The sequence below is a fragment of the Hemiscyllium ocellatum genome, chromosome 1, assembly GCF_020745735.1.
Source record: "Hemiscyllium ocellatum isolate sHemOce1 chromosome 1, sHemOce1.pat.X.cur, whole genome shotgun sequence".
In the NCBI taxonomy this organism is placed as follows: domain Eukaryota; kingdom Metazoa; phylum Chordata; class Chondrichthyes; order Orectolobiformes; family Hemiscylliidae; genus Hemiscyllium; species Hemiscyllium ocellatum.
Genome location: NC_083401.1, coordinates 102860060 through 102884447, shown reverse-complemented (window position 1 = coordinate 102884447; position 24388 = coordinate 102860060). Strand labels below are relative to the sequence as shown.

Genomic DNA, 24388 nt, shown 5'->3' with positions numbered 1-24388 from the left:
TATTTGCAACAGAAAGTTTTGGGAGAACATACAGATCAATAAAAACAATGAGAACAGTGTAGCGCAAAGTGAAATGAGCAATTTGGATCATCTGTTGATTAGCAAGAGCACAAATTCAGCAAACATTACAGACTTTTAAGGGTTGGGGTGATCTCAAACTTCTGTATAAACAGTAGAGAATAGATAAGTAACAACAGATACAACATTGCTAGAGTTGGAGAGCACATAAAATATCTGTGCAAAGGGGAGCAGGAATTAAGAGTTTTAAATAGAACTCATAAACATTACCTAGATTTATAAAGGGCATATAAACTCTAAAAAACGTAAATGAATTTTCTGACTGATTTGGGAAGACATTGCAGAGTTGAAAAAGGATGCCCTTAAGGTGTCGAGGACAGAGTTCATTTGGTTAGAGTTGAGAAGCTAAAAAGGTTAAATTACAGATTCTGGGATACTCTACAAGCCTTAAAACAGTGTGCATGAATGACAGACAGGTAAATGAACAAATCTCCACTGGAATCATAGATGTGCAAGAATTACGTTGTAGTGATGTTGGGGAGGTTTTAATAACCAAAACACCAAGGAGGAATTTCAGTATAATGTTGGAAGAGTGCATCATCCTTATACATAATGCACAAAGTAAGAAAGATAATGTGAAGAGATTACAGCATTATATAATTTTTGCTTTAAAAAGTAGTGAAAACCTCGGCTTAACAACTTTACATAAACTCTTGTGCACTTCTGGAAAATTTTGAAGTTTGCATGAAAATATATTAAACATTTGTTGCTTCCTCACAAAATAAAGTGAACAGGATACTTTTTTTACCACATTGTGTAGCTTTGCCAAATACTTTCTTTTAAAAAATCTGACAGCATCTTCATACAGTAAAGAAAATCCTTGAGATGAAAATCCAACATCAACGGGAGCTATGACGATGCTACTGATGAGGAGTTGGACGTGACCTTCAATTGTCATTGTTTTGATGGAAATGTTTGAAGATAATTTATATTTGACAAAATAAAATGCATAGTACTTTGTTACAAAATTTATCCAGAACACTACGCTATAAGGACATGTGCCTACAAATTGAACACAGTCTTTAGTAAAATACTATTAACTGTAACTCCAGCTGTACCTATATTAACAGCGGTTTCCTGCTTGTCTCCTGTCAGGATCCAAATTTTGATGTCTGCTTTGGATAATGTTTCTATGGTTTCAGGGACGTTGTCTTGTAGTCTATCTTCAATTGCTGTAGCTCCAAGCAACTGCAGATTCTATTAAAGTGACATGAAAAGTAATTAGTACCAGGATAAACAGATAAGCTTGTCAAAGGATTTATCTCAGAATACTGCACTAAGTACAACCATATGGATGAGGTTTTCATTTTTCAGCAAATTTGAACTTTGGTTTTTGAGACCAGTTCAACAATATTCAGTTTTAACCACACTTGACAATACTGCTTTGTATGGTTCTACTAAACTTTGAGGATACATTCTTACAGCTGTTGTGACCTACAAATACAACACTATAATTGGAAAAAGAATCAGAGGCAACATAAGTAAATTAAAATTCAGTGAATTGCAATTATCTAGAATTCACTATCTACAAGGTTGGTCAATGCTGATTCGAGAATAACTCAAAATGAAACTGGGCAAATACTTGAAAAGGCAACATTTTCACGGCCATGAACAAAGAACAGGAGATTGGGGCTAAATTGAATAACTCTTTCAAAGAGGTGACACAATCATGTTATGCTGAACAGCCTCTTTCTGTGACGCTGCTTATTTCATCCCACGATTCCCTGTAATTATTGCTACAGTTCATAACCTTCCCAAAGTTGTGTTCTAGTGAACATCAACAGGTAAACAAACCACTTTCAAGCTTTTGTCTAGTGCTTGACCTGTCTAGCAAAAAATAGGTAAGATTGATTTAAGAGAACCTTCCCCTATTTTTAATAAAGAAAAATGGGTATTTAAGTAAAACAAAACACAAGCAAAAACGTGAATGACGATGAATTCTAACCAAGATTTTAAACCCCCTTTATGCATTATAAATGCAATGGGACTGTATCTAGTAGTTTAATATTTTGCAAAAAAATTGCAACTACTCCAAGTTTCATCTTGTTAGTATCCTACATCATCACGTAACTCCATGGCTAGCAGGTTTCCTTCACTGAAATTCCAGTATTACAATGCATACTCATCTTAAATGTACATTTTGATTGCATTTAGTCAAACTAGTGGTAAAATGAGTTAGCTTTATTCAGAGTTGTTTTCTCTGAAAGTACAGAATCTCAAACAACTCAGATTTATGAGCCATTCCAAACATTATCTCATTTAAAACCAGACAATTCTGCAAATGCATTCATCGAGCCATTTAATGTTGGAGGTACAGAAGTCCTATATGACTTTTGCACTGGTGCCAACTCTCAAAGAACTATTCATCACTTCATCCTATTTACCTCTAATGACTTATATTTTAACCTTCGCTAGATAATTGTTTTTTTTTCCAGTTTTAAAAATCTATTATTAATGCTTTATCCACTATTAATTCCTGTAGAATATTTTATATCATAACAATCATCTGTAAAGAAGCTTTAAATTTAATTTCTTTTTAAATTTCTTCCTCATTAACAAATATTTGACAAGTGGATATACTTTTGCTCTCCTTAGTTCAGTTTATTGAAATTTTTCATAATTTTGAACACTTCTATCTTAACCATTCCTGGTTTAAATGAAAGTAAACCTGTTTCTTTACTCATTGCTAAAAACTTCTCATATTTGATATCATTCTGGATGAATTTCTTGTTCACACTCATTGTGATCTTGACATTCTTCTTAAAACTTTTTAAAATGTGTGATCTAACAAATGACTGTATGTTTCATATTAGCTCTCCCTTTAAAATAAATGGATCTATTTATACATCATATCCTGTCTTTTTAAAATATATATCTAAACCCTTGTAACTCTCTGCTCCTTTAATCGATCAGTTAATGTACATCTCGTCTGCATCCATCCTCTCAAATTGTATCACCTTGCAGTTTTCTTCCATCTATTCCATGCCATTTCTCTTCCCTTTCTTATCAATGTCCTCTTTACTTTCCATACAGTTCAGGCTAATCAGTTCATGTTAGTCAACAGGTTTTAATATTATGCCCTCACACCTAATTCTAGTTTACTTGTGGATACAGGCTTAACAATTAACTCTGGGGAATACCTTTGGTTACTATTTTTTCAAATGCTAAAGTTTCCTGAAACAATTCCTATAGAAAATTTCCCATTTGTGCTTTAACAAATTCCTTTACTATTATGTCCTCTAAATGAATCTACATGGCTCCTATGCTGCCCTGATCAAACATCTTTGAAACTCCAAAAGCACATCATCTGATGGATGCTTGGTGCCAGCACACTGTTATTGGGACGCTCTGTACCAGCACGCCGCATTGGAATGCTCAGTACCAGCTCACGTCACTGGGATGCTCAGTACCAGCTCACGTCACTGGGATGCTCAGTACCAGCTCACGTCACTGGGATGTTCTGTACCAGTACACTTATTTCCTCAAAGAACTGTCAGGTACAACTTTGGTCTCAAAAAATCACGTAATGATTCCTTATTAAATCCAGGTCTTTCTCGATCATCCTTTCTCTTATCTGGTACTACCCCTGCTTACCTAATATTAATGTTATCAAAAGTCTGAATGTTTCATAAATATTTCATGTGATTCATTCTCAGTTGAAGTTGTATATTTGAGGTAAACATCTTTATTTTTAAAGACTGAAGTTACATTAACTTAGCTTGCAGTAACATGTAAAGCTACAAAACGTGAGGCTTTTAACCTTGAATTGTGATGGACCTGACTTATATGTAACCATTTTGTACTTTAATTTCTATTGATTACATCGCATACATGTGGGAAACAGTTTTGTTTTACTTATTCAAATATAAAAATAGGTGTTCAGTGGGCAAATAGTGCAAAATAGTTACAAAATAAATCTAAATCTGATTTAAGCCAGATATCATTACATGACATTTGTTTTATACAATAATCAGAAGGCATGAAATTCAATGATAACCTGTGACAAATCTTTTGATCAAAGTAATCAGTTAATAAAGCACTAAATACATGTATTCATCAGTTATAATCTAATTGATAAAAGATCATTTAAATATTTATACCCTCATGAAAATTAACTTATTGGGTGGAAAAAAATTAATTACCAATGCAATATTATCAAAACTGCACAATATTTCATGTAGATGCATAGACAAATTTGCAGTTAATTGGCTCAAAATCACTCAGTTGTGGATGTGTACATCTAGTATTTTGAAAAATTGCTTCTTATCCAAACTCAAGTTTTCTTCATCCTACCATACAACCAAAAACTTTGGACAAGGTTCTAAATGGGAGGCTGATAAAGAAGGTCAAAGCAAATGGGATCCAGGGTAACTTGGCAAGTTGGATGTAAAATTGGTTCAGTGGTAGGAGAAGGAAGGTGATGGTAGAAGACTGTTTGCGTGACCTGTAGGCTGGTGCCAGTGACATTCCACAGGGATCAGACCTGGGTCCCTTACTGTATTGGATATATATGAATGATAGAAAATAAAACATGAGGGGGTGGGGGAAGAGGAGACAAGTAAGTTTGCAGATGACACTAAGACTAGCTGAGTGGTTAGTAGTGAGAAAAAAGGTCTCAGTTTACAGGAGGATATGGATGGGCAGCCCAGTGGAAGATAGAATTTAAATTTAAGTATGGGCAGTGTACTTTGGTAGGCACCATCTGGTTTGGCATTAAAAATGGAAAACCTCAAATAAAAACCACATGTTAAAAACGTGGATGGATTTGAAATGCCATAACAGTGAAAGCTATTGGTGAGGTGCAGGAAAGTGGGATTAGTACAAATTCGATGGGTCGAAGGGCGTCTTTTATGCAACATGACTGTGTGGTTCGAAAGGTGCAAGAAAATTTGGCAAAAACAGTGGAGGTGTAAGCTTAAGTATATTGGTGAAAAATAAAAATTCATATGAAAAATAAAAACTAAAAATGTATGAGCATATATTTAAAGGGTGTTTAAAAAAAGTAATTTCATTTACTGTGCTGCAAAGGTATGCTACAGTTTTATTGATACACAGATACTTATTCTCTGTTTAAAAAAGAAAACTTTGACAATGGTACTAAATTAATCCAATTCACCTCCAGAAAAGTATTTTAGTTGGAAGTCAGTAAGTGGAATTTTGCACTGCCGATTGGAGGTGACAATGCTGAGAGGCTGGGAAAATATGGCAAAAATGGAAAAATCAGCTTCTCAACATTGAGAAATGTACTTTTACAATCTTCCCCTTTACTCTAATTAACGGAATCTCACATATGATGGTACTAATTTTATTTTGACGTGCTTACAACTCTTTTGTATACACCCCCATTTTTTTCTCTCCTTCCCTGAGAAACAAAATTGTACTAAGTCAGAGCAGATATTTGGCTGCCGCAGTTCACCACTTGCTTTTCCAGGCTTCAGCCAACTCAGTCTTCCTCACCATTTGCCTGTATGCTCCACAGGGACTCCACTTCCACCTTTCAAGTCGTTGCTTTCAGGTCAATGCTGACATCACCCCAGCACTTTGGAGTTCAGGGACATTTGACTTGCTTGCTTCTGCAGATTGTTTTGTGCTCAGGAGCACAGATGTATCTCATGCATCTACATAGGTCCCTTCTTATAGCTACTTGCTTACTTTCATAGCACTCATTGGAGATTGACAGATTCTCCGCAATGCTTTTTGGTGCATCTACTTTTTAGCCTCTGTGGATTGTATTGCTTTTCAGTACAGATGGAGAGTTAGGCAGCTGGTCACCATTCAGAGGACTGAACAGTCAATGGGACAAGCATACTGTTGTGCGACTGTGCTATGTCAAATTCATACACGCAGCATGTGTCGCCAACCTAAATGGCAAACGCACTGCATGTGCTTCAACAAACTGGGCATGTGTAAAAGTCAAAGATGACCTGTCATTAGTGGATTGATGCATGAACAAAAGCAGAGAAGAGAATTTGAAACATGTGAGAAATTATCAGGACTGAGAACATTCTCAAAGTCATAGATATCATAGAATCATGGAATCCCTACAGTGTGGAAATAGGCCTTTCGGCACAAGAAGGCCACACCGACTTTGAGGAGTAACCCATCCAGACCCACTTCCCTACCCTACTACCCTACAATCCCCTGACTAATGCACCCTAATCTACATTTCCCTGGGCATATGGGCAATTTAGCATCGCCAATTCACCTAACCTGCATATCTTTGTACTGTGGGAGGAAGCCGGAGCACCCGGAGGAAACAAGGAGAATATGCAAACTGCACACAGTCGCCAGAGATTGGAATCGAACCTGGGTCCCTGACACTGAGGCAGCAATGCTAACCACGGCACCACCTTGCCACCTGCCGTCACCACATTTACACAGACCTTTCCCAACAATAATTGAAAGGCCTTAACTATAGCCAAAGTGTTAGTGCATGATTGCTTTGTCCATTTCATACCATATTCACTGTGATAGGGGTCAGCAAGGGTAGCTTTGATAACAACACCCTTCAAAAGTTTAGTGAGACTGATGGCACTGTCCAGAGCCACACTCTTCCCTGTCTGGATAACACAGTGCCAATAATTCAACCATAGTCTGCAAGACTGTCTACACACTTTGCCTCTCGACAGTAAAGACAAGTGGCCTGAGTACCATCGAGAGTTTATGTTTACAACAGCACTCCAGAATTATCCACTGGTTATTCACTGCTCTCTCTCTTTGAATGAGACCTTGTCCTTCTTGAGGACCATCACCCTGGGCTACTGACATTCCCTGATGGAGATAGCCAAGATCAATTAATGGATAGCTGAGCATCATGTGATACTAAGCAAGGTGTTTGAGATGATATCTTAGAAAGCAAAGACAGAAGAACTGAGATGGGAGATCATGACTGATAGCAAGGCTGACAGGGCTGACCTTGCATTCATCAGAAGACTATTTCTCTGAAATCTGAACATAAGGTATTGACATAAAATACAGAATGTGGTAGACTCTGAAAGTTAGAGTAATCCAGCAGCTGAAGCTCTTTAATTGTTGAACCAGATATGTTGTTGCTGGAGGTCAGCTTCAGAAAACAGTTCATAGAGGGGAACTGCTTGAAACCTGGTGTGCGATGTGGGGTCAAGCAGCTCGCTCAATTATGCTGTAGAATCTGAGGTTTCAAGTAAAGTGGAGTCAGGCAGCGATGTGTAATGCTGGAGTGACCTGCGTGTTGTGGATCAGAGGATGCATCAGATACAGGGAGGTCTATCCTTGCCCCGGAAACAATGCAAGGAGCACCTGGCAGGAGGCAGGAACTGAACAAACAAGTGTTGCCAGATGTACGCTTTCTGGTACCCTGTCTGATCTGGGTGATTGCCACACAGCCTAGATACCTTGGAAGGCATCTGTATAGATAACAGGCCGAGAAAGTCCCCTTACACAAATGCTGACATCACCCCCAAACCAGATCAGTGGTACAAGAAGAGAATGCTGCCATTAATGTGTGGACTTAAACAAATATTCCAACCATCACAGCAGAACTGAACCCACTAATCACTCAACTGCTTTGCGTATGGCCATTGTGTGTACGTGTGGTTTCTAGGACAGCAAATTTCAAGCATGGAGCTGTGTAACAGGACCTCAAGTAACAGGTGTCGATGGTGACACAGGGCACTGAACAAGAGAGCTGAGCAGCTCATCATAACCTCCATCAGAAGGTGGCATTACTGAGGCATGGCAGCTGCAGCAGTCAAATGGACTCTCGCTGGTGGTGGTGTGGGGTCGAGGGGAAGTATCTTTGGTGGAAGAAAGGCTGATGGGAAGGGGGAAGAGATAGATGCAAGATTCCTCAGCGCAGTGTAACACATATGCTTTGTTCTATTTACATATACTAAATGGTTCCACTGTCGTTTGTAATAACTGATGCTAGTGGAATAACGTATCTGTGATTCATGATCTCTGGAATGTCCATGTGTTCAAATCTCAATACATTTCTGGTGTAGTTAGCAGGATTTCACAACATAAGCATGGCGTCATGGCTGATGACATCGAAAGGCACCTGGTTGTGATGAAATAGATAGGGGAGGAGTTGAAATATTAGGAGTACTTCCCAATATTTGCTGATGGGCTTTTGTCACAAACACTACCTGCACACTTGTATTGAGGGTCCATAATTAAATGTGTGCCCTTCATTAAGTCTGATTGGGAATTAGAATATCCAAGACTACCACTTCTATCCTCAACTGTACCATGGGAATGCCACTGGAAGCTTCTGCGTGGGTTAGTCTGTAGGTCTTATTCGTCTGCCTCATCCATGAGTCTTGGTGAGGCGTGTGTACAGCAGTAGAATTAGCTGAGGTGGCCCCGAGTGTGAGATAGCCCAGAAAAATTATTTACGCTTACCCTTGCAGTGCACATAAGATAATTTACTTTCTTCTTGTACTGCTGTTTTTTTTTTCCCCAGCACAGGTCACTGTACTGATGTAAGGTGCTATCTCCACCTAGGCTTGGTATGTCTGATGCTGTGGTTCCTTGGCCATTCAGTTGGAAAAGGCAATGCCTTTCTTTCAACCGCCCGATCCACATCCTGGCCCTTGTCAGCAAAATGAGGAGCTAACTTACTTTTCTGGATCATTTCTTTGGAGTGTAAAAGGACAACATAAAGGGCAGCTAATAACTTGCAGCACCTGAAGCGCTGTGGAGCTGGGGTTTAATATGGTACCATTGGTGTGAACTTGAAAAAAATCCTGCCTGAGGCAAGCACTTCTGCAATTCCTGCTGCACAATTCCATGAACTGGGTACTGCAGAGGTTGGTTATACAATTAGTGAACTGAAGAATGGAAGATTTCTTAAGGACCATGGACACAGTTTGCCTACTCTCTCATGAAGAAAAATAGTCAGCCAAAAATATGGGAAAACTCAGCACAATTAACTTTATTTTCTATGTTGAAGCCTGCCATCTTCTGGCGACTCGGCCAATCACTCGAAGTGTAATTTTAATAGTAATCAATTGAAATATAAAAACATGGAATAGACTTCTTTTTAAAAGCAGAAGATGAAATCATTCCAAAATCCTCAAAACAGATACAAAGTATCATCCTAAATACTTGGATTATCTTTACATTCCATAAAACAAAATCTTAATCAACACTGATTACATGTTCTATTTTAAGTTGCTAGCTACAGTCAAACTAGATATATTTGCAATGTAACGTGGAGAGGTAATACCCATTCATAAAGTTATTGGAACTGGATTTCATGAAGAAAACTATATCGTCATTTGAATGACAAGCTTAATCTTTTTATATTGTGTGTCCATTAGAACACAATAGAGTACAACTATTATATCCAAATCAATGTAGGAACATAAACGACGTGCAAATTATTAGATCTGCACCTTAATATGAACAACCGATCAAGGAGCTGGATGGCTGACATGTTTGTAACCTCAAATTCACATTTCCACTTATCTCTGATGACTAGAGGTCATCTAGTTTCCTAGAAATCTCTGCACCTCTGCTTTATAAATATTCAATCTTAGCTTCTATTTCAAGAAGGGTTCCAAAGGACTCACCATCCTCTGAAAAAAACTAACCTCATCTCTGTTTTAAACTTCTATTTTGTGATTCCTCGGTCTAGATTCTTACTGAAGAGAAAACAATCTTTCCAGACCTACCCTGTCAAGACTCATTAAATCTTACATCTTTCCACCAAGTCACTTCTTTCTCTTTTGAACTCCAGTGAATAAATGTATCAACTTTTCCTTGAAGGACAATTCACCCATTCCAAATATTAGTCTGGTGAACCTTTACTGAACTACTTCCAATGTATTTAGGTATTTCCTAAATAAGCTGACCAATACTATACGCCCAATAGTTATATTGGCATGGTCTCACGAGTGGCCTTTATAGCTGAAAGATAAACATCCTACTTTTGTATTTCACTCCCCTCACAATAAGTTATAACATCCACTAGCTTTCCATTTACTTGCTGTAACTGCATACTGGACTTTGCAATTCAGACATGACAAAACTCAGATTCCTTTGTATCTCAAGAATTTTGCAATCCCTTACTTAGATATTCTCTCAGATAATTTTTATTTATTCTTCCTGCCAAAATGGACTTCATTTATTGGATTTTTGCCTACACATGCAACTTTTTATAGTCTCCTTCTGTCCTGTTCAAGACTTACATTTCTACATATCTTATTGTTACTAGCAAATTTGGAAGCCATAGCTTTGCATGTAGGGATAAAACGTGTGTGTGTGTATATGTATATATATATAAAAATTGCACACATTTGGAGGTCCCAGCACTGATCTATGTGGCACATCTGCAGAAAAAGACCCAGTTATACTTTCACTCTGCTTCCTGTTAGCCAGCTAATTTTTTTATCCATGTCTATATACCAAGTGCTTCTATTTTCCGTAATTACTCACTGCTCATGAGATCGGTCATTGTAATTTAGATGATGCAATATTTTGTATCAGGAGTGCCTCTCCCTGTGGTATACAATGTATTCTTCATTAGACAATTGGAGTGCGGTGTATGATGAATACTTTCCAAAACCTCATGTTGATGCTGTTACCTTGATTGACCAAGATGATTAGTTCCATCCTATATACAGTATTATTAACATTTTCAACATATCGAAGCCCAGCATTTTCAACAAAGTTACACAACATTTTAAGAACAGCCAGCAACAGCCATGGGTGGCACGGTGGCTCAGTGGTTAGCACTGCTGCCTCACACCATCAGGGTCTCAGGTTCAATTCCAACCTTGGACAACTGTGTGTGGAGTTTGCACATTCTCCCAGTGTCTGCGTGGGTTTCCTCTGGGTGCTCCGGTTTTTTCTCCCAATCCAAAGATGTGCAGGTCAGGTGAATTGGCCATGTCAAATTGCCCATAGTGTTAGGTGCAATAGTCAGAGGGAGGTGGGTCTGGGTGGGATATTCTTCAGAGGGTCAGTGTGGACTGGTTGGGCCGAAGGGCCTGTTTCCATACTGTAAGAAATCTAATCTAAATAAAACTCCAAAATGTGGAGCATGAATGAACAGGTTTTTACTGGCATATTCGCCCAAGCCTGATTTTCGGATGAGCTACAGTTTGGAGGGGTGAGTGGGCAGGACCAGTTTGGATCAGCTCTTCACTGTGGTCCCAATTACTGGGTCAATTCACTCCATGGATGTGGCAGGGAATTACCATAATTAAAGACCTGCTTGCTGTTACTTGTCAATGCTGTCGTCATTTGGCCAATGGTGGATCAACCACCCATGCTCCCTCCCAGCTGCATTCAGATTGAGACAGATAGTGGAGCTATGAGGGAGCTGCTGACTGGGGGCATTACAATGCTGACATTGGAGATTAAAATCAAATCATGGAAAACAATGTCCCTAGGGATCCTGCATTCCTCTTCTGTGGGTGTAGCTGAGGATTCAGAGCTGTCTGTCTGTAGTTCCTAATTGGAAGCCAAGTCCACAGGCAGCCAATTAGGAGGCTGTGTGTGGTAGAACTACCAAGTGGATGCTGGGTAGTGTGGGCTTAAAATGCGTTATTCATCCTGACATCAGCAACACTCAATTTGTGCAGAACAAGGTTCTGCATACAGCAGTGAGATAATGACCAGGTCACTGGTTTCAATGAAATTGATTGCGGGGTAAATATTGGCTAGGTCTCTTAGGTAAAAGTGCTCATTCAACAAGATTTAATTTTTTTGCAGGGTTTTTAGAATTAGATTAACACTGGAGGTCAATGTTGGCTTCTGATTGCAAGTGAGGTTACGGTCTGTGTGGATTATGGCAAACCTTCAGACAAAGTTTGAAATTTCACTTTATCCTACACGTCCAAACTCCAGAAACTGTAACTTGCTTTAGTGGAGTAATGACAGCAAACACAACACAAACTTGGCCCCTGCTTCCCACAATGATGAGCAATGCAATTTCAAAGCATGGCTCTTGAGCATCAAAGTGGAAAATGAATGTTGGCTTTTGCAAATAGAACTGTCACAGCAGATCAGTGCAGGATCTACACTGACAAATGCGATAAAGCCCATCACAACCAGAGAAATGAGAAGGTGGTACAAATTGCAGCGATTCTCTCAGCATCCCAAATTTACAGAGAGGTGCTCAGAATCTGAAAGGTTGCAATAATGTATGACATCTTACAGGTTCATCAGAAACCGCTTCAAATTATTTGGTGAGCCGTCATGGTGTTGAGTGTTGAAAATCGATTCTCACTCGGGTCTCTTACAGTAAGGTCTTAAAATAATTTTCAATATTCTCCACAATATTTCTCAGCAGGATTCTTTGACAAACTAAATGTTCATCCATAGATAGAAATGCACAGATTGTTGCACATTAGGATTGAAACGTAGCTCACAATCTTGGCAGGGGGATTGCTTTGTGCTGACAATTCACTCACTAGTGTGCAAAAATATGTCAATACAGATGCCTTTGAAGTTCTCCACAACTATCAACTTTATACAACATTTAGTTATCATAATATAGAAAGACCATTTGTAAGTAATTCGTTGAGGCGATTAATGTGCAATAGTCCTGATTTTTGAAAACTACAATATACCAGGAATGGGAAAGATTTCAATCTTTTCCTTTCCTGTACTCAGTGATATATTGCTAATTCAAGTATACTGCTATTTTTCACCCTCTGAAATCAGAAAGTAAACGAATGTAAATCCTGAAGAATGTTAGACATCAAATTGAAGCTGAACTAGCCTATCCAAAGATAGCCTGCGCCCACACCTCCTCCCTCACCTCCATCCAAGGCCCCAGAGGAGCCTTCCACATCCATCAAAGTTTTACCTGCACATCCACCAACATCATTTATTGTATCCATTGCTCCCAATGCGGTCTCCTCTACATTGGGGAGACTGGATGCCTCCTAGCAGAGCGCTGTGGCCCAACATTTCAACTCCCCTTACCACTCTGCCGAGGACATGCAGATCCTGAGCCTCCTCCACCACCGCTCCCTCACCACCTGGCGCCTGGAGGAAGAATGCCTCATCTTTTGCCTCATAACTCTTCAACCCCATAGCATCAATGTGGATTTCACCAGTTTCCTAAATTCCTCTTCCCCTACCTCACCGCAGCTCCAACCTTCCAGCTCAGCACCGCCGTCATGACCTGTCCTACCTGCCTACCTTCCTTTCCACCTATCGTCTCCACCTTCCTCTCTGACTTATCATCTCCATCCCCACTCACCTATTGTACTCTATGCTACTTTCTCCCCACCCCGACCTCATTTATCTCTCTACTTTGCAGGCACCCTGCCTCTATTCCTGATGAAGGGATTTTGCCCGAAACGTCAATTTTCCTGCTCCTCGGATGCTGCCTGACCTGCTGTGCTTTTCCAGCGCCATTCTAATCCAGACTCTGGTTTCCAGCATCTGCAGTTCTTGTTTTTAACCTATCCAAAGATATTAGTCATGCCTGTGGTACAACATCCTGCCCGGTGTTAGCTTTTTTGGCGCCAGTTGATCATTCTGAACTTAGTTATGAAAGCTAGCTAGTCAACAGGCCAAACCATGTTATTAATATGAGGGTGTCCACTGCAGTAATGGGATAGTCCCATGGTAAACATGGGAGAGCATTCCTGAACAGCTATCTTATTAGGTGCATAGCATCAATCTGAGAAACACCTCAGTGACCTCCTGGGATACAGTTGTAGATTCTTAAAAACACAATGAAGTCTGTGTAAGGAAGTTATAAATAATATCCTAATATCTACTTGATTGAACTGTAACCATGTTCTCCCCAGTGCAGTATGCAGTTTGTCATTTGTGAAGGATAAAAATTGATACATTGAGGATCTTTGCAGTGATTTGGCCCACAGCGATGTGGATTGCCAAAAACATTACTTTCTACAGATCAGAATTTAATGCATGTGCAGGACAAACTACAATCAAGCCAGGAGTTTTAGTTCATGAACAAGAACTTGAAGGATTTATATTTTTAATGAAAATGTTACAAATAAAGCATGTTCAAAGCTTGAACTTTGTTGTATAACTTGTGCACTGACTTTTTACAATACTGTCTATATTGAACCAATTAGTTTTGCATTGAATGAAATTTGATAATGTGTTATTAGTCCCCAACTATAATGCAAATACCCTTTGCTAGTGATCGTCTTATTAGCTAAAAAGAAAAGTTTCTTCATAATTGGGTCAAAACAGGAGGTATCAGAAACACTTACTTTTTCAATCAGTTCATAACTCTCTTCAAGCTTCAGTAACCTGTTCTGCAGTGCAGTAGAAGCACGTTGATATACTTCCAACCAATCTTGGTACATGGTCTCTGAAATCTCAGCAACAGTAAAACACAAGGTTCTCAAGCCTGAAACGGTAACATTCAGTGTATTACAATTCAACCAAAACAATTCAAAGCAATGAAATGCAAAGAAAGGCTGTCAACAAACAATTGTTTAGGAGACGCTGGAAATTGAAAGTCTGTTTTAATGTCGAAATTTGGGTATTGATAAAACATTCCTCTCTATGAAGTCTTCAGAAATAGTTACTTTTTTCACCAAGCTTTCCTATTTGTTTTTTATTCTACTGCCTAATTGCATTTAAATAAATCATTTTAAACGAAAATCTGTTTGCTATGAAGTTAATTGCATCACATGGCAACAATATCTTTTCTCAGGCTTGGCGACACCATTCAGTTAGTAATGAGCAGGCACCATAAGAAACATTATGGGCCTTCAGTCCATTATCCATGCTAATAGGCAGAACCAGATTAAAAAATGCAAGCATATAGATGAGACTATAGCATGAATAAACAAGTCTGTTATCTCACATGCCACTAGATAAGCAGAGTTGATTTCTGACCTATCTTCACACTGCAAGATCTTAAGGCAGTTTGGTTTTCCCATTGAGAGCTGTAATTTGGTGATATTACGGGCATCTTAGACACAGTAAAAGTAGCATTAATGCCAGACAAGATAAGACTGACTGACTGATTTCAAATCAGCCTTTTGTTCTTGACCAAATGCAAAACGATAACAATCACAGAATCATAGAATTCCTATAGTGCACAAAGAGGCCATTCAGCCCGAGTCTACATCGACCCTGTGAACAGTATCCACCCAGATGTAGCCCTTGATCCAATCCCCATAGCCTTGTATTTATCGTGACTAATTCACCTGACTGTACATCCCCTGGACAGATGTATGCCCTTACCTAGTAATGTTGCTAGGGCCCCGGGAAAAGCTAACAAGTCAAGGTAAGGTGGACTGATCAACAAAATGAAGACAACCGTAGCCCTCAAAATACATCAACCCCGAGGAGAGGTAAAGGGTAATGAAACAGAGCTTCCTTGGACAAGCAAATTTGCTGAAGATAGAGCAGTTCACAAGATTTGCAGATCATACAATGTCAACTTGGAGATTGGGTTGGCCCCATCTTTATTTGATATTTCCCAAAGCTCTTCCAATAAAGTAACAAATCAAATAATCAGCAAGGACACCCTGCTCCCTAACTGCATCTTTGTATTGTGAATGCATTAAAAGGTGCATCAGTGATGTAAGGCATCCCCACCGTCATTGTGAAGAATGCTTAAAACTTCCACAAATCCCTTCCTCACCCCCAAAATAAATTCTCCAAACATTCAACATGTAAGATATGGGCAAACCATTCAATGGTTTGAGGATTACCATTTCCAACTAATGACTGATGGAAAATTTGGAAAAAAGGGCCTCGAGATTAACAAAATTAAAAGTCTGGACTCAATTTATTTTTAATAAGCTTGCTCACGATATGTATATCACTTATCAGCATTTAACATTCATCTGTAGTCACCCTTGAGAATATGCCTTTTCAGGCTGCTGCTGTCCATGTGGTGTAAGGAGTGAGTTTTAGGATTCTGACCAAATGTCAGGGAAGGAATGACGATGGTGTATGTTTAGAGTGAACCTTGCAGGTGGAGGCATTCCAATACAATTGCTGATCTTGTTCTTCCATGTAATGGAGATGACAAACTTCGAAGGTGGAGCTGTTGCAGATTAAGGAGAAGGCCAGACAAGCATTTCAGCTGAATACTGGTGACACGTCTAATTGTTTTGTTATTTTTTATGAACTTGTCAGATATGTTATAACATGCCTCCAGGCCAGGTCAGACCTATTGGCTCAGACATAGGGATGTTACCACTGCACAAACAGCCTGTAGGTTTTATATATCAAGGATAGGCGAATTTGAAGTGCTTACTTGTGACAGAAGAGTGAAGAACAGAGCTGAGTGAGGTTGTAAAGCAAAGCTAGTTATTAGCACGCTAACATCTGGGTGCAATGCAGTGAGCCGTGTTGACTGAGGGGCTACCTAGGATTGTGCACTCAATCTGCTTTGAGAGAATTGACTTTTGAAAATGTATGTAATTCAGTACTTAAAAATAATGGTTATGGGTGTAATTCCCTTGCTTTTTAAATTCTGCAATCTTTCGTGCTGTTTTATTCCTGCCACTTGGATTGTGCTGACACTTGAGTGGAAAACAATTGGAAACTCCACATTATTAATTAAAATTACTTAGAAATACTCAGATTTACACTTTAAAGTACAAACCTTCTGTAGCAAACTGCTCTAAATGCTTCAAAGTAATGTCTTTGTATCTTGAACTCTCAGACAGCCGCTCATAAATAACCGTATCCTGTAAAATAAGATCATGTTTTCAAATAAGCGGTTTTAAAATCACTGAACTCGCACAATAATTACTTCAGATCATATCTTGCATTTATAAAACTCTATACCCATTACCAGGAATTAGTGTAATTTCCAAGACCAGGCTCATTTTATGAGGTAGAGAATTGAGGCTGATGTTCCAAGCCTGATGATGGAGCCTGTTTGTCTGCTGCAGGAATTGTTCCAACCAAGGGCGCACAGACTCTTGTTGAGTTGCTCTGTTGAAAATCCTCAGCTGTATGTGTCCACATTCAACAAAACATGGTTTACTGAAATGAACTCTTGTTACAAAGGTAATTAGAGTCACAAACATACTAGATTACGACAATGTGGGATGGAGGTTCCATGAACCATTAGCCACCAACATGGCATGCAGCTACACTGCGCTCCAACCAATGCCACTGAGTGACTAAAATAAATGCCAAGCTCTGACTCACAAGGCAAGGAAATGAATGTGAATGGAGAAATTCTATGTCTAATCTTAATCTCTTTCACATGTGGCTGGACATTGCTACGAGGCCTTATAGCCTTCGCCTGAAACCTCTTGACTTATAGCTTAGATCTTGCCTTGAAATGGCCACACATTAGTGGATGCTGCATAGAAAGTTTTCCTCTATTAAGTGCTATTTAAGGTTCTACATTTTCATCATGGTTTTTCACATCAGGACGATATCAGAGTTATAACTTTGATGCACCATACGTAATTGTCTAAAGGACAGTTTAAAATCAACAACATTGCTGTGGATCTGGAGTTTCATGTAGGCCAGATTAAAGTAAACTTGGGAGATTGCCTTTCTTAAAGCACAAAGTGATCCAAATGGGTGTCTACAACAATGGCCAGTCATTAAAAGATCAACACTAAACCAGCTTTTTTATTCCTGATGTTATTGAAATTACCATCATCTACCATGGTGGAATTCAAACCCATATCCCCAGAATGTCAGTCTGGTTTCTGGATTATGAGTTCAGTGACATTACCATGATGCCCTCGCATCCTTGTAAAACTGCAGTATATGCTCTCCAGGTTTTTGAAATCTTCCCTGAAGTCTGTTGCCAAGAATTGCACTCGATTCTGTAAAGTGAGGGGTAGCCAATAATATTCAAAGTTGGAGCACAACAACAGGCCTCAAGTTGTCCTGTACCTTGTCATTTTAGTTCTGTACCTCACTGCTACTTCAATGTCTCTGAGCAAGGTCTGCTCCAGCAAAGCTGAATACAAACTCAAGGAAAAAGCACCAAATCTTTTGTTTTGGCTCTATATAAGTTTCTGGACTGAATGCGGAGTTCAACAACTCTAGTCCATAACCTCTGCCTCCACTTTGTTCTGTGTTGATAAACATTTTGCAGGCTTGTTCCTTTATTGCTTTAGTATCTTCAGATGGCTGCTATTTATCCATTTCTGTCTCTTATGAATGCAACCTTTTGTTTCTTTACAGAATCACAGATTGATACAACACAGGTGGTGGCCATTTGGTCTATCACATCTGTGCTAGCTCTTTAAAGAGGCATCAGACCTACCATCAGTCTCCTGCCTTCTTCCTTGCACATGGAATGACAGGCATGACTATCTCGAATAAGAGTGATCTAACCATCGCCCCTTGATGTTCAATGGTATTACCATCATTGAATACCTCACTAGCAACATTGATGGAAGTTTACCACTAACCAGAAACTGAACTGGACTAGCCATAGAGTTCCTGAGGCTACAAGAGCAGGTCAGAGGCTCGGACTGTCCACTATATACAAAGCACAAGTCAGGAGTGTGATGGAATACTCCACACTTGCCTGGATGGATGCAATTTCAACAACACTCCAAAAGCTCAACACCATTCAGGACCAAGCAATACAATTATAGGAATACAGGAAAGGAGTAAGCCATTCAGCCCTTTGAGCCTGTTTCACCATTCAATGAGGATCCTTGCTGATATGTGGCCTAACTCCATACACCTGTCTTGATTCCATATCCCTTAATACATTTGGTTTATTAGCACAATATCCACAGGCATTCATTTCCTCCACCTTCAAAGTTCAGCAGCAGCAGTGAGTACCATCTACAAGATGCACTGCAGAAATTCATCGACATTCCTTAAACAACAACTTCCACGCCCATGGTTACTTCTATTTAGAAGGAAAAGGACAGCAAATGCATGGGAATGTTATCCCCTGGAAGTTCCCCTCCAAGCCACTGGCCATCATGACTTGGAAACAGATCACCATTCCTTCACTGTTGCTGGGTCAATGTGTGGAGTTTGCACGTTCTCCCCGTGTCTGCGTGGGTTTCCTCCGGGTGCTCCGGTTTCCTCCCACAGTCCAAAGATGTGCGGGTCAGGTGAATTGGCCATGCTAAATTGCCCGTAGTGTTAGGTAAGGGGTAAATGTAGGGGTATGGGTGGGTTGCGCTTCGGCGGGTCGGTGTGGACTTGTTGGGCCGAAGGGCCTGTTTCCACACTGTAAGTCTAATCTAATCTAATCAATGTCTTGGAATTCCCACCACAAGGGAATTGTGAGTCAACCTAGAGCATGTGGACTGCAGCTCACCAGCACCTTCTCAAGGGACAGGCAATAAGTACTGGCTCAGATAGTGAAGCCTATATTTCATAAAGGAATAAAAGAAATAGAAATGGCCTCTTCCACACACACATGTTGCTCATTCCAGAACCTAAATTCTCATCACATGAAAACATGTTTCTTCAATCCAATACCTGTTTTGAAAATTTTTTAATTACTTTAAATCTGTGCCCTCTTGTTCTCAACCCATTTGTGTGAGAACACTTCCTCCCTATTTAATCTGTCCAGATTTCTCTTGATTTTAGATATTTTAGTCTGATCTCATTTCAGCCTTCTCCTCTCCAGGGAAGACAGATTGGAGAAGTTGGCACTATCATCATAATTGAAATGTTTCATCCTGGAACCATTTCTCATAAATCTGTCCGGCATATCCTCCAATAGTCTCAGATCCTTCTGTACATGAAAATCCAGAGCTATAAGGCCATAAGAGATAGCAGCAGAATGATGTTATTTGGCCCATCAATTCTGCTCTGCCATTCAATCATGGTTGATATATTTCTTAATCAGATTCTCCCCATAATTTTGATCCCCTTACTTATCAAGAAACTATCTGTACATAAAGTGAATGCATTATTCCAACTGAGGCCAAGTGCCTGAATTAAGTTTAACAAAGTACTCTTACTTTTGTACTCAATGCCCTAATAAAATCTAGAATACTGTATGTGCTTCACTAACCGTTCTCTCAACATGCCCTGCTGCATTCAATGACAAGTGTACATATATACCTAGGTCCGTCTGCTTTTGCACCCCTTTTAGAGTTGTGCTTTTTTAATCTTGATCTTCCTACCAAAATATATCACCTCACATTTCTCTACATTAAAGTTATTTTGACGCTCACCATCAACTCCTCCAACTTGACTTTGTCTTTTTGAAGGTCTGCACTGCTCCCTCGCAATTACATGGCTTCCAAGTTTTGAGTCATCTACAAATTTTGAAGTTGTCTAGATCATTAATATGGATCAGGAAAAGCAAGGGTGCCAGCACTGCTTTGAGGGAACTCCACATCAGATTTCTTTTTAGCCAGAAGAATATCCATTAACTAAATTAATGATACTTATCACTCAGCACTATATCTACACTGCCACTGTCCAGTTATTCCATGACTACACCTATTAGCAGTCTCTTTGGCTTTTGCATTATTAAATAGTTGGTCATTTAATTTCTTCTACTCTCTGCTTATCAGAGAGCTTCTTTTTGGTTCTTCCTCTACACTTTCACCAAAAAGTTTTGTTGTTCTTCAGTTGAGTAAAATTCATTGACCCAAAATTTACCTTAAATTTCTCTCCACAGATCTTGCCCGACTTACACTGCAGTTCCAATTTTATTTTTGCTTCTATATCTTTATAGTAGATTTAGTTTGTCATGAACTACAGTTGAAATACAACCTTTTATCTTGATTTAAATGACTATAATTCCATTTCTGATTAATAGTCAAGGAAGGAAAGTCATTAACACACAAGAGCCCGGTTGCTGGAGATCTGAAATAAAAACAAAGTGCTGGAGAAACTCAGCAGATCTGGCAGCATCTACGGAGAAAGAACCGAGTTCATGTTTCACATCCAGTAACCTTGGTCAGAATTGAAAGCAGCTGAGAAATGGTGGTATTTATACTAATGATGGGGGGAATGGGGGGAAAAGGAGTGAGCTGAATGAATGGTGACAGTACTCAGAGGATGGGAGAGTGAGTGAGGAAGGAGGGAGAAGGGAGGGAGAAGGGAGGGAGAAGGGAGGGAGACAAATGGTTTTCTGATAGCAAGCCAAGAGAGAAATAAATGCTGACTTGATGATAGCGGAAAGTGTGAATAGTTGAAAATGGATTGGCTGTGATAGGATAACCCATTACAGAACAGGACCTGGGCATGGTGGTGGGAAACAAACATTGAGGTGGTGTTAACGCTGTGAAAGTGTTAAACTCATCGTTTAGTCCTGATGGCTGCAAGGCACCTAGGTGAAAGAAGTGATGTTGTTCCAGCTTGTATTGAGTTTTGCTGTAGCATCACAGCAGACCTGAGACAGAAACATGAACCTGGGAACACACAGTGGTGTGCTGAAGTGGCAGACAACGGAAAGATGAGGATCATTTTTGCAGACAGAACAGTGGTGTTCCGCAAAGCGGCCCCCCATTCTATGTTTTGATTCCCAATGTAGAGGAGGCCAATTTCTGAACAGTAAAGAGAAATCAGAGTTAACATTTCGGGTCAAGTGATGATTCCTCAGAACTGAACTCAGCCTGAAACGTTAACTTTGATTTCTCTGCACAGGTACTGCCAGATCTGCTGAGCTTTTCCAGCAACCTCTATTTCTGTCTCTGATTTACAGCAGCCACAGTTCTTTCAGTTTTTATTGTGAACTGTGAATACAATAGACTAGCTTGAATGAAGTATAGGTAATTGTCTGCTTTGAGCGGAAAGTGAACGAAAACCATTTTATATATGTGATATATAAAGCAAGAACAACTTCATGAAAATACTGTTAAATTAGAATGAAGATTAGTGGAAGACTTACCGCTCCTTTACAGTAAAGTCGCAGCTTTCCTGATGGCATACGGACAATCACAGACATCCGCTTTCTATTGCTGTAAGAAGCCAGATCACAGTCACACATGCCTCTTTTGTAGATTTTACAAGATTGTCAGAAATAAGCTTTTAAAATGCAACCTAGTTACCTAGTTCTATTAGTTCAGTTCCAGGTCACCAAGAGTTTGAGTACTTGCATATAATTAACAATTGATATATCGATGGAAGAAGAAATTACAAGTTATAACTTGAGTACAATTTTTTTGACAATTTCGAGGTATGTTTAACATCCAGCCGTGCTGCACCGAGTCTTTATTTCACGTTATGGCTGTATCCTTGAGAATCGCCACTTTATGTGAATCAATTTTAAGTGAATTAGAAATTCCTATTCAATAGTAACCAAACATGGGCAGAACTGTGCATGCCTCGCTGAAATAAATTGCAACATAAAATGCATCATTAAATATACAGCAAAAGAAATACTGTAAGGTCCAGTATAATTAAAAACATTAATCATATAGTCATGCACTTTTGATTGACAACGCTCTATCTTGGGAGGTGCAGGCACCAGCTTTTGACCTTGAAGTCACCAGCTCCAGCCACAAGGTGGAGCCCAAGAACAGAAGAAGCCACCAGCAAAGCTAGGAGCCAGGAGATGAATTCCTCGCAGCCAGATGAAGTAGTGGAGGAGTTAGGGCACAGGAGGCAAGATTGCACAGAAGTGGGAGGGTAGTGACCAGGGAGAAAGAGTGCGAAATAACATCAGGCCTAGGATAAAGGCAAGATCAGATGGAATGGTGAATAGAGAAGCAAGGTACATGGAGTAAGTTTGGATCAGGTGGAGAGCAGATGACCATAAGCTGTATGGAGCAGGAGTGGTGTTTGGAGTATAGGGCTGGGTGGGGAGGATGTGTGTAGCTCAATTGGCAGTGCAGAGTGATGCCAACAGAACAATAACTCTGATCAATTAAAAAACCGCAGCAAAACATTAGTAAGTGTAGTACAACACAATCAGATTCTTCCAAGTTAAGAAAATGATCAACAACTTCTATTACCTATCAACAATATCTCAGTGCAACAATATTCACCTACATCAGTGCTTCAATCAGAAAGGCTTTCAAATCTAGAACCTAGAATCCCTACAGTGTGGAACCAGGCCTTTTGGCCTAACAAGTCCATACTGACCCTCTGAAGAGTAACCCACGTAGACCCATTCCATTGCCCTTTTATCCTATCGTTTTCCCCTGACTAATGTACCCAACCTACACATCCCATAGTGTTCAGGGATGTGTAGGTTGGGTACATTAGTCAACTTGGGCAACTTAGCATGGCCCAATTCACCTAACCTGCACATCTTTGGATTGTGAGAGAAAACCAAAGCTCCCGGAGGAAACCCAGACAGACAGAGAACAAACTCCAGACACACAGTCAGCTGAGGTTGGAATTAAACCCGGATCCCTGGCGTTGTGAGGCAGCAGTGCTAACCGCTGAGCCACCATCCCGCACTATCCATGTGATAGATCAATCTATTGGCAAGCATGAAATATTCAATTCTTAAGATTTTAAACAGCTTTTGGATTTGATACCAAATCAAATTAACTTGGAGAAAGTGAGGGCTGCAGATGCTGGAGATCAGAGTCGAGAGTGTGGTGCTGGAAAAGCACAGGTCAGGCAGCATCCGAGGAACAGGCGAATCGACATTTCGGGCAAAAGTCCTTCATCAGGAATGGGGAAGGGCTTATGCCCGAAACGTTAATTCGCCTGCACCTTGGATACTTTCTGACCTGCTGTGCTTTTCCAGCACCACACTCTTGAATCAAATCAAATCAGCAACATATATTCATGTCTTGAAACAGAATCTTGAAGAACAAGTTAATATTACAAGAAAAGAAATGTTACATGAGAAACAACAACATATGGTGGACTACTTTGTTTCTTTTTAGGGGAACTAACACTAGTATCCAACACGAACAATAGTCCAGAAGAGGAACAAACACCTCATCAATCTCAAACACATAAATCACAGCCAGATCAATGTGATTGCTGATATTGTGGAAGCCGGCAAGGAGAAAGCAAAATGACCAACTGCACCGCAAGTGCTTTACATTTGAATACAGACTTTTCTAAATTACTAAAAAAAACAGAAGATTCAAGTGGAAGATTTGGGGAGGGCTAGGACAGCTAAGGGAAAACTGCACAGTAAATACTGTGAAAGTTACCAATCCAGGCCCCACATTAAAAAGATCACTGTTAACAGTGGTTAAGACAAGGGGACCAAAGCAAGGGGAGGGAGGAATGCTGACTTTAGAACCCTTGAGCAAACTTGCAATGATGTTGCAGAGCTGCGCATCACTGAATATAAGTATCACAGTGTGGGTAGTGTTAGAACATTTTACAACAAGAAAATCTTGAGATCACTTGGAGATGAACATACAAAAAATACAGAATAATCCTCAGCTAAAATAATTATATATCTGCGTATAGCTAAGATTAATACTGAATACTGGAATGTATGGTAATGTATCATAAATAGTGTTTCTTCAAAGTTTGAAGATGGTTC

At 39.7% G+C, this 24388-nt stretch overlaps 1 protein-coding gene across 4 annotated transcripts in view; it reads right to left on the bottom strand.

The window, feature by feature from the left end:
* Nucleotides 1–24388, bottom strand: part of atp8a1 (ATPase phospholipid transporting 8A1) — a 345629-nt gene that overhangs the window by 117744 nt on the left and 203497 nt on the right. For all 4 annotated transcript variants that reach the window (XM_060824479.1, XM_060824487.1, XM_060824506.1 and 1 more), the window contains 4 exons: nucleotides 21818–21887; nucleotides 16628–16712; nucleotides 14268–14407; nucleotides 1137–1275 (listed from right to left, as the gene is read on the bottom strand). In XM_060824479.1, coding sequence (XP_060680462.1) covers nucleotides 1137–1275; nucleotides 14268–14407; nucleotides 16628–16712; nucleotides 21818–21887 — 434 coding nt within the window. The remainder of the gene's footprint in view (nucleotides 1–1136; nucleotides 1276–14267; nucleotides 14408–16627; nucleotides 16713–21817; nucleotides 21888–24388) is intronic.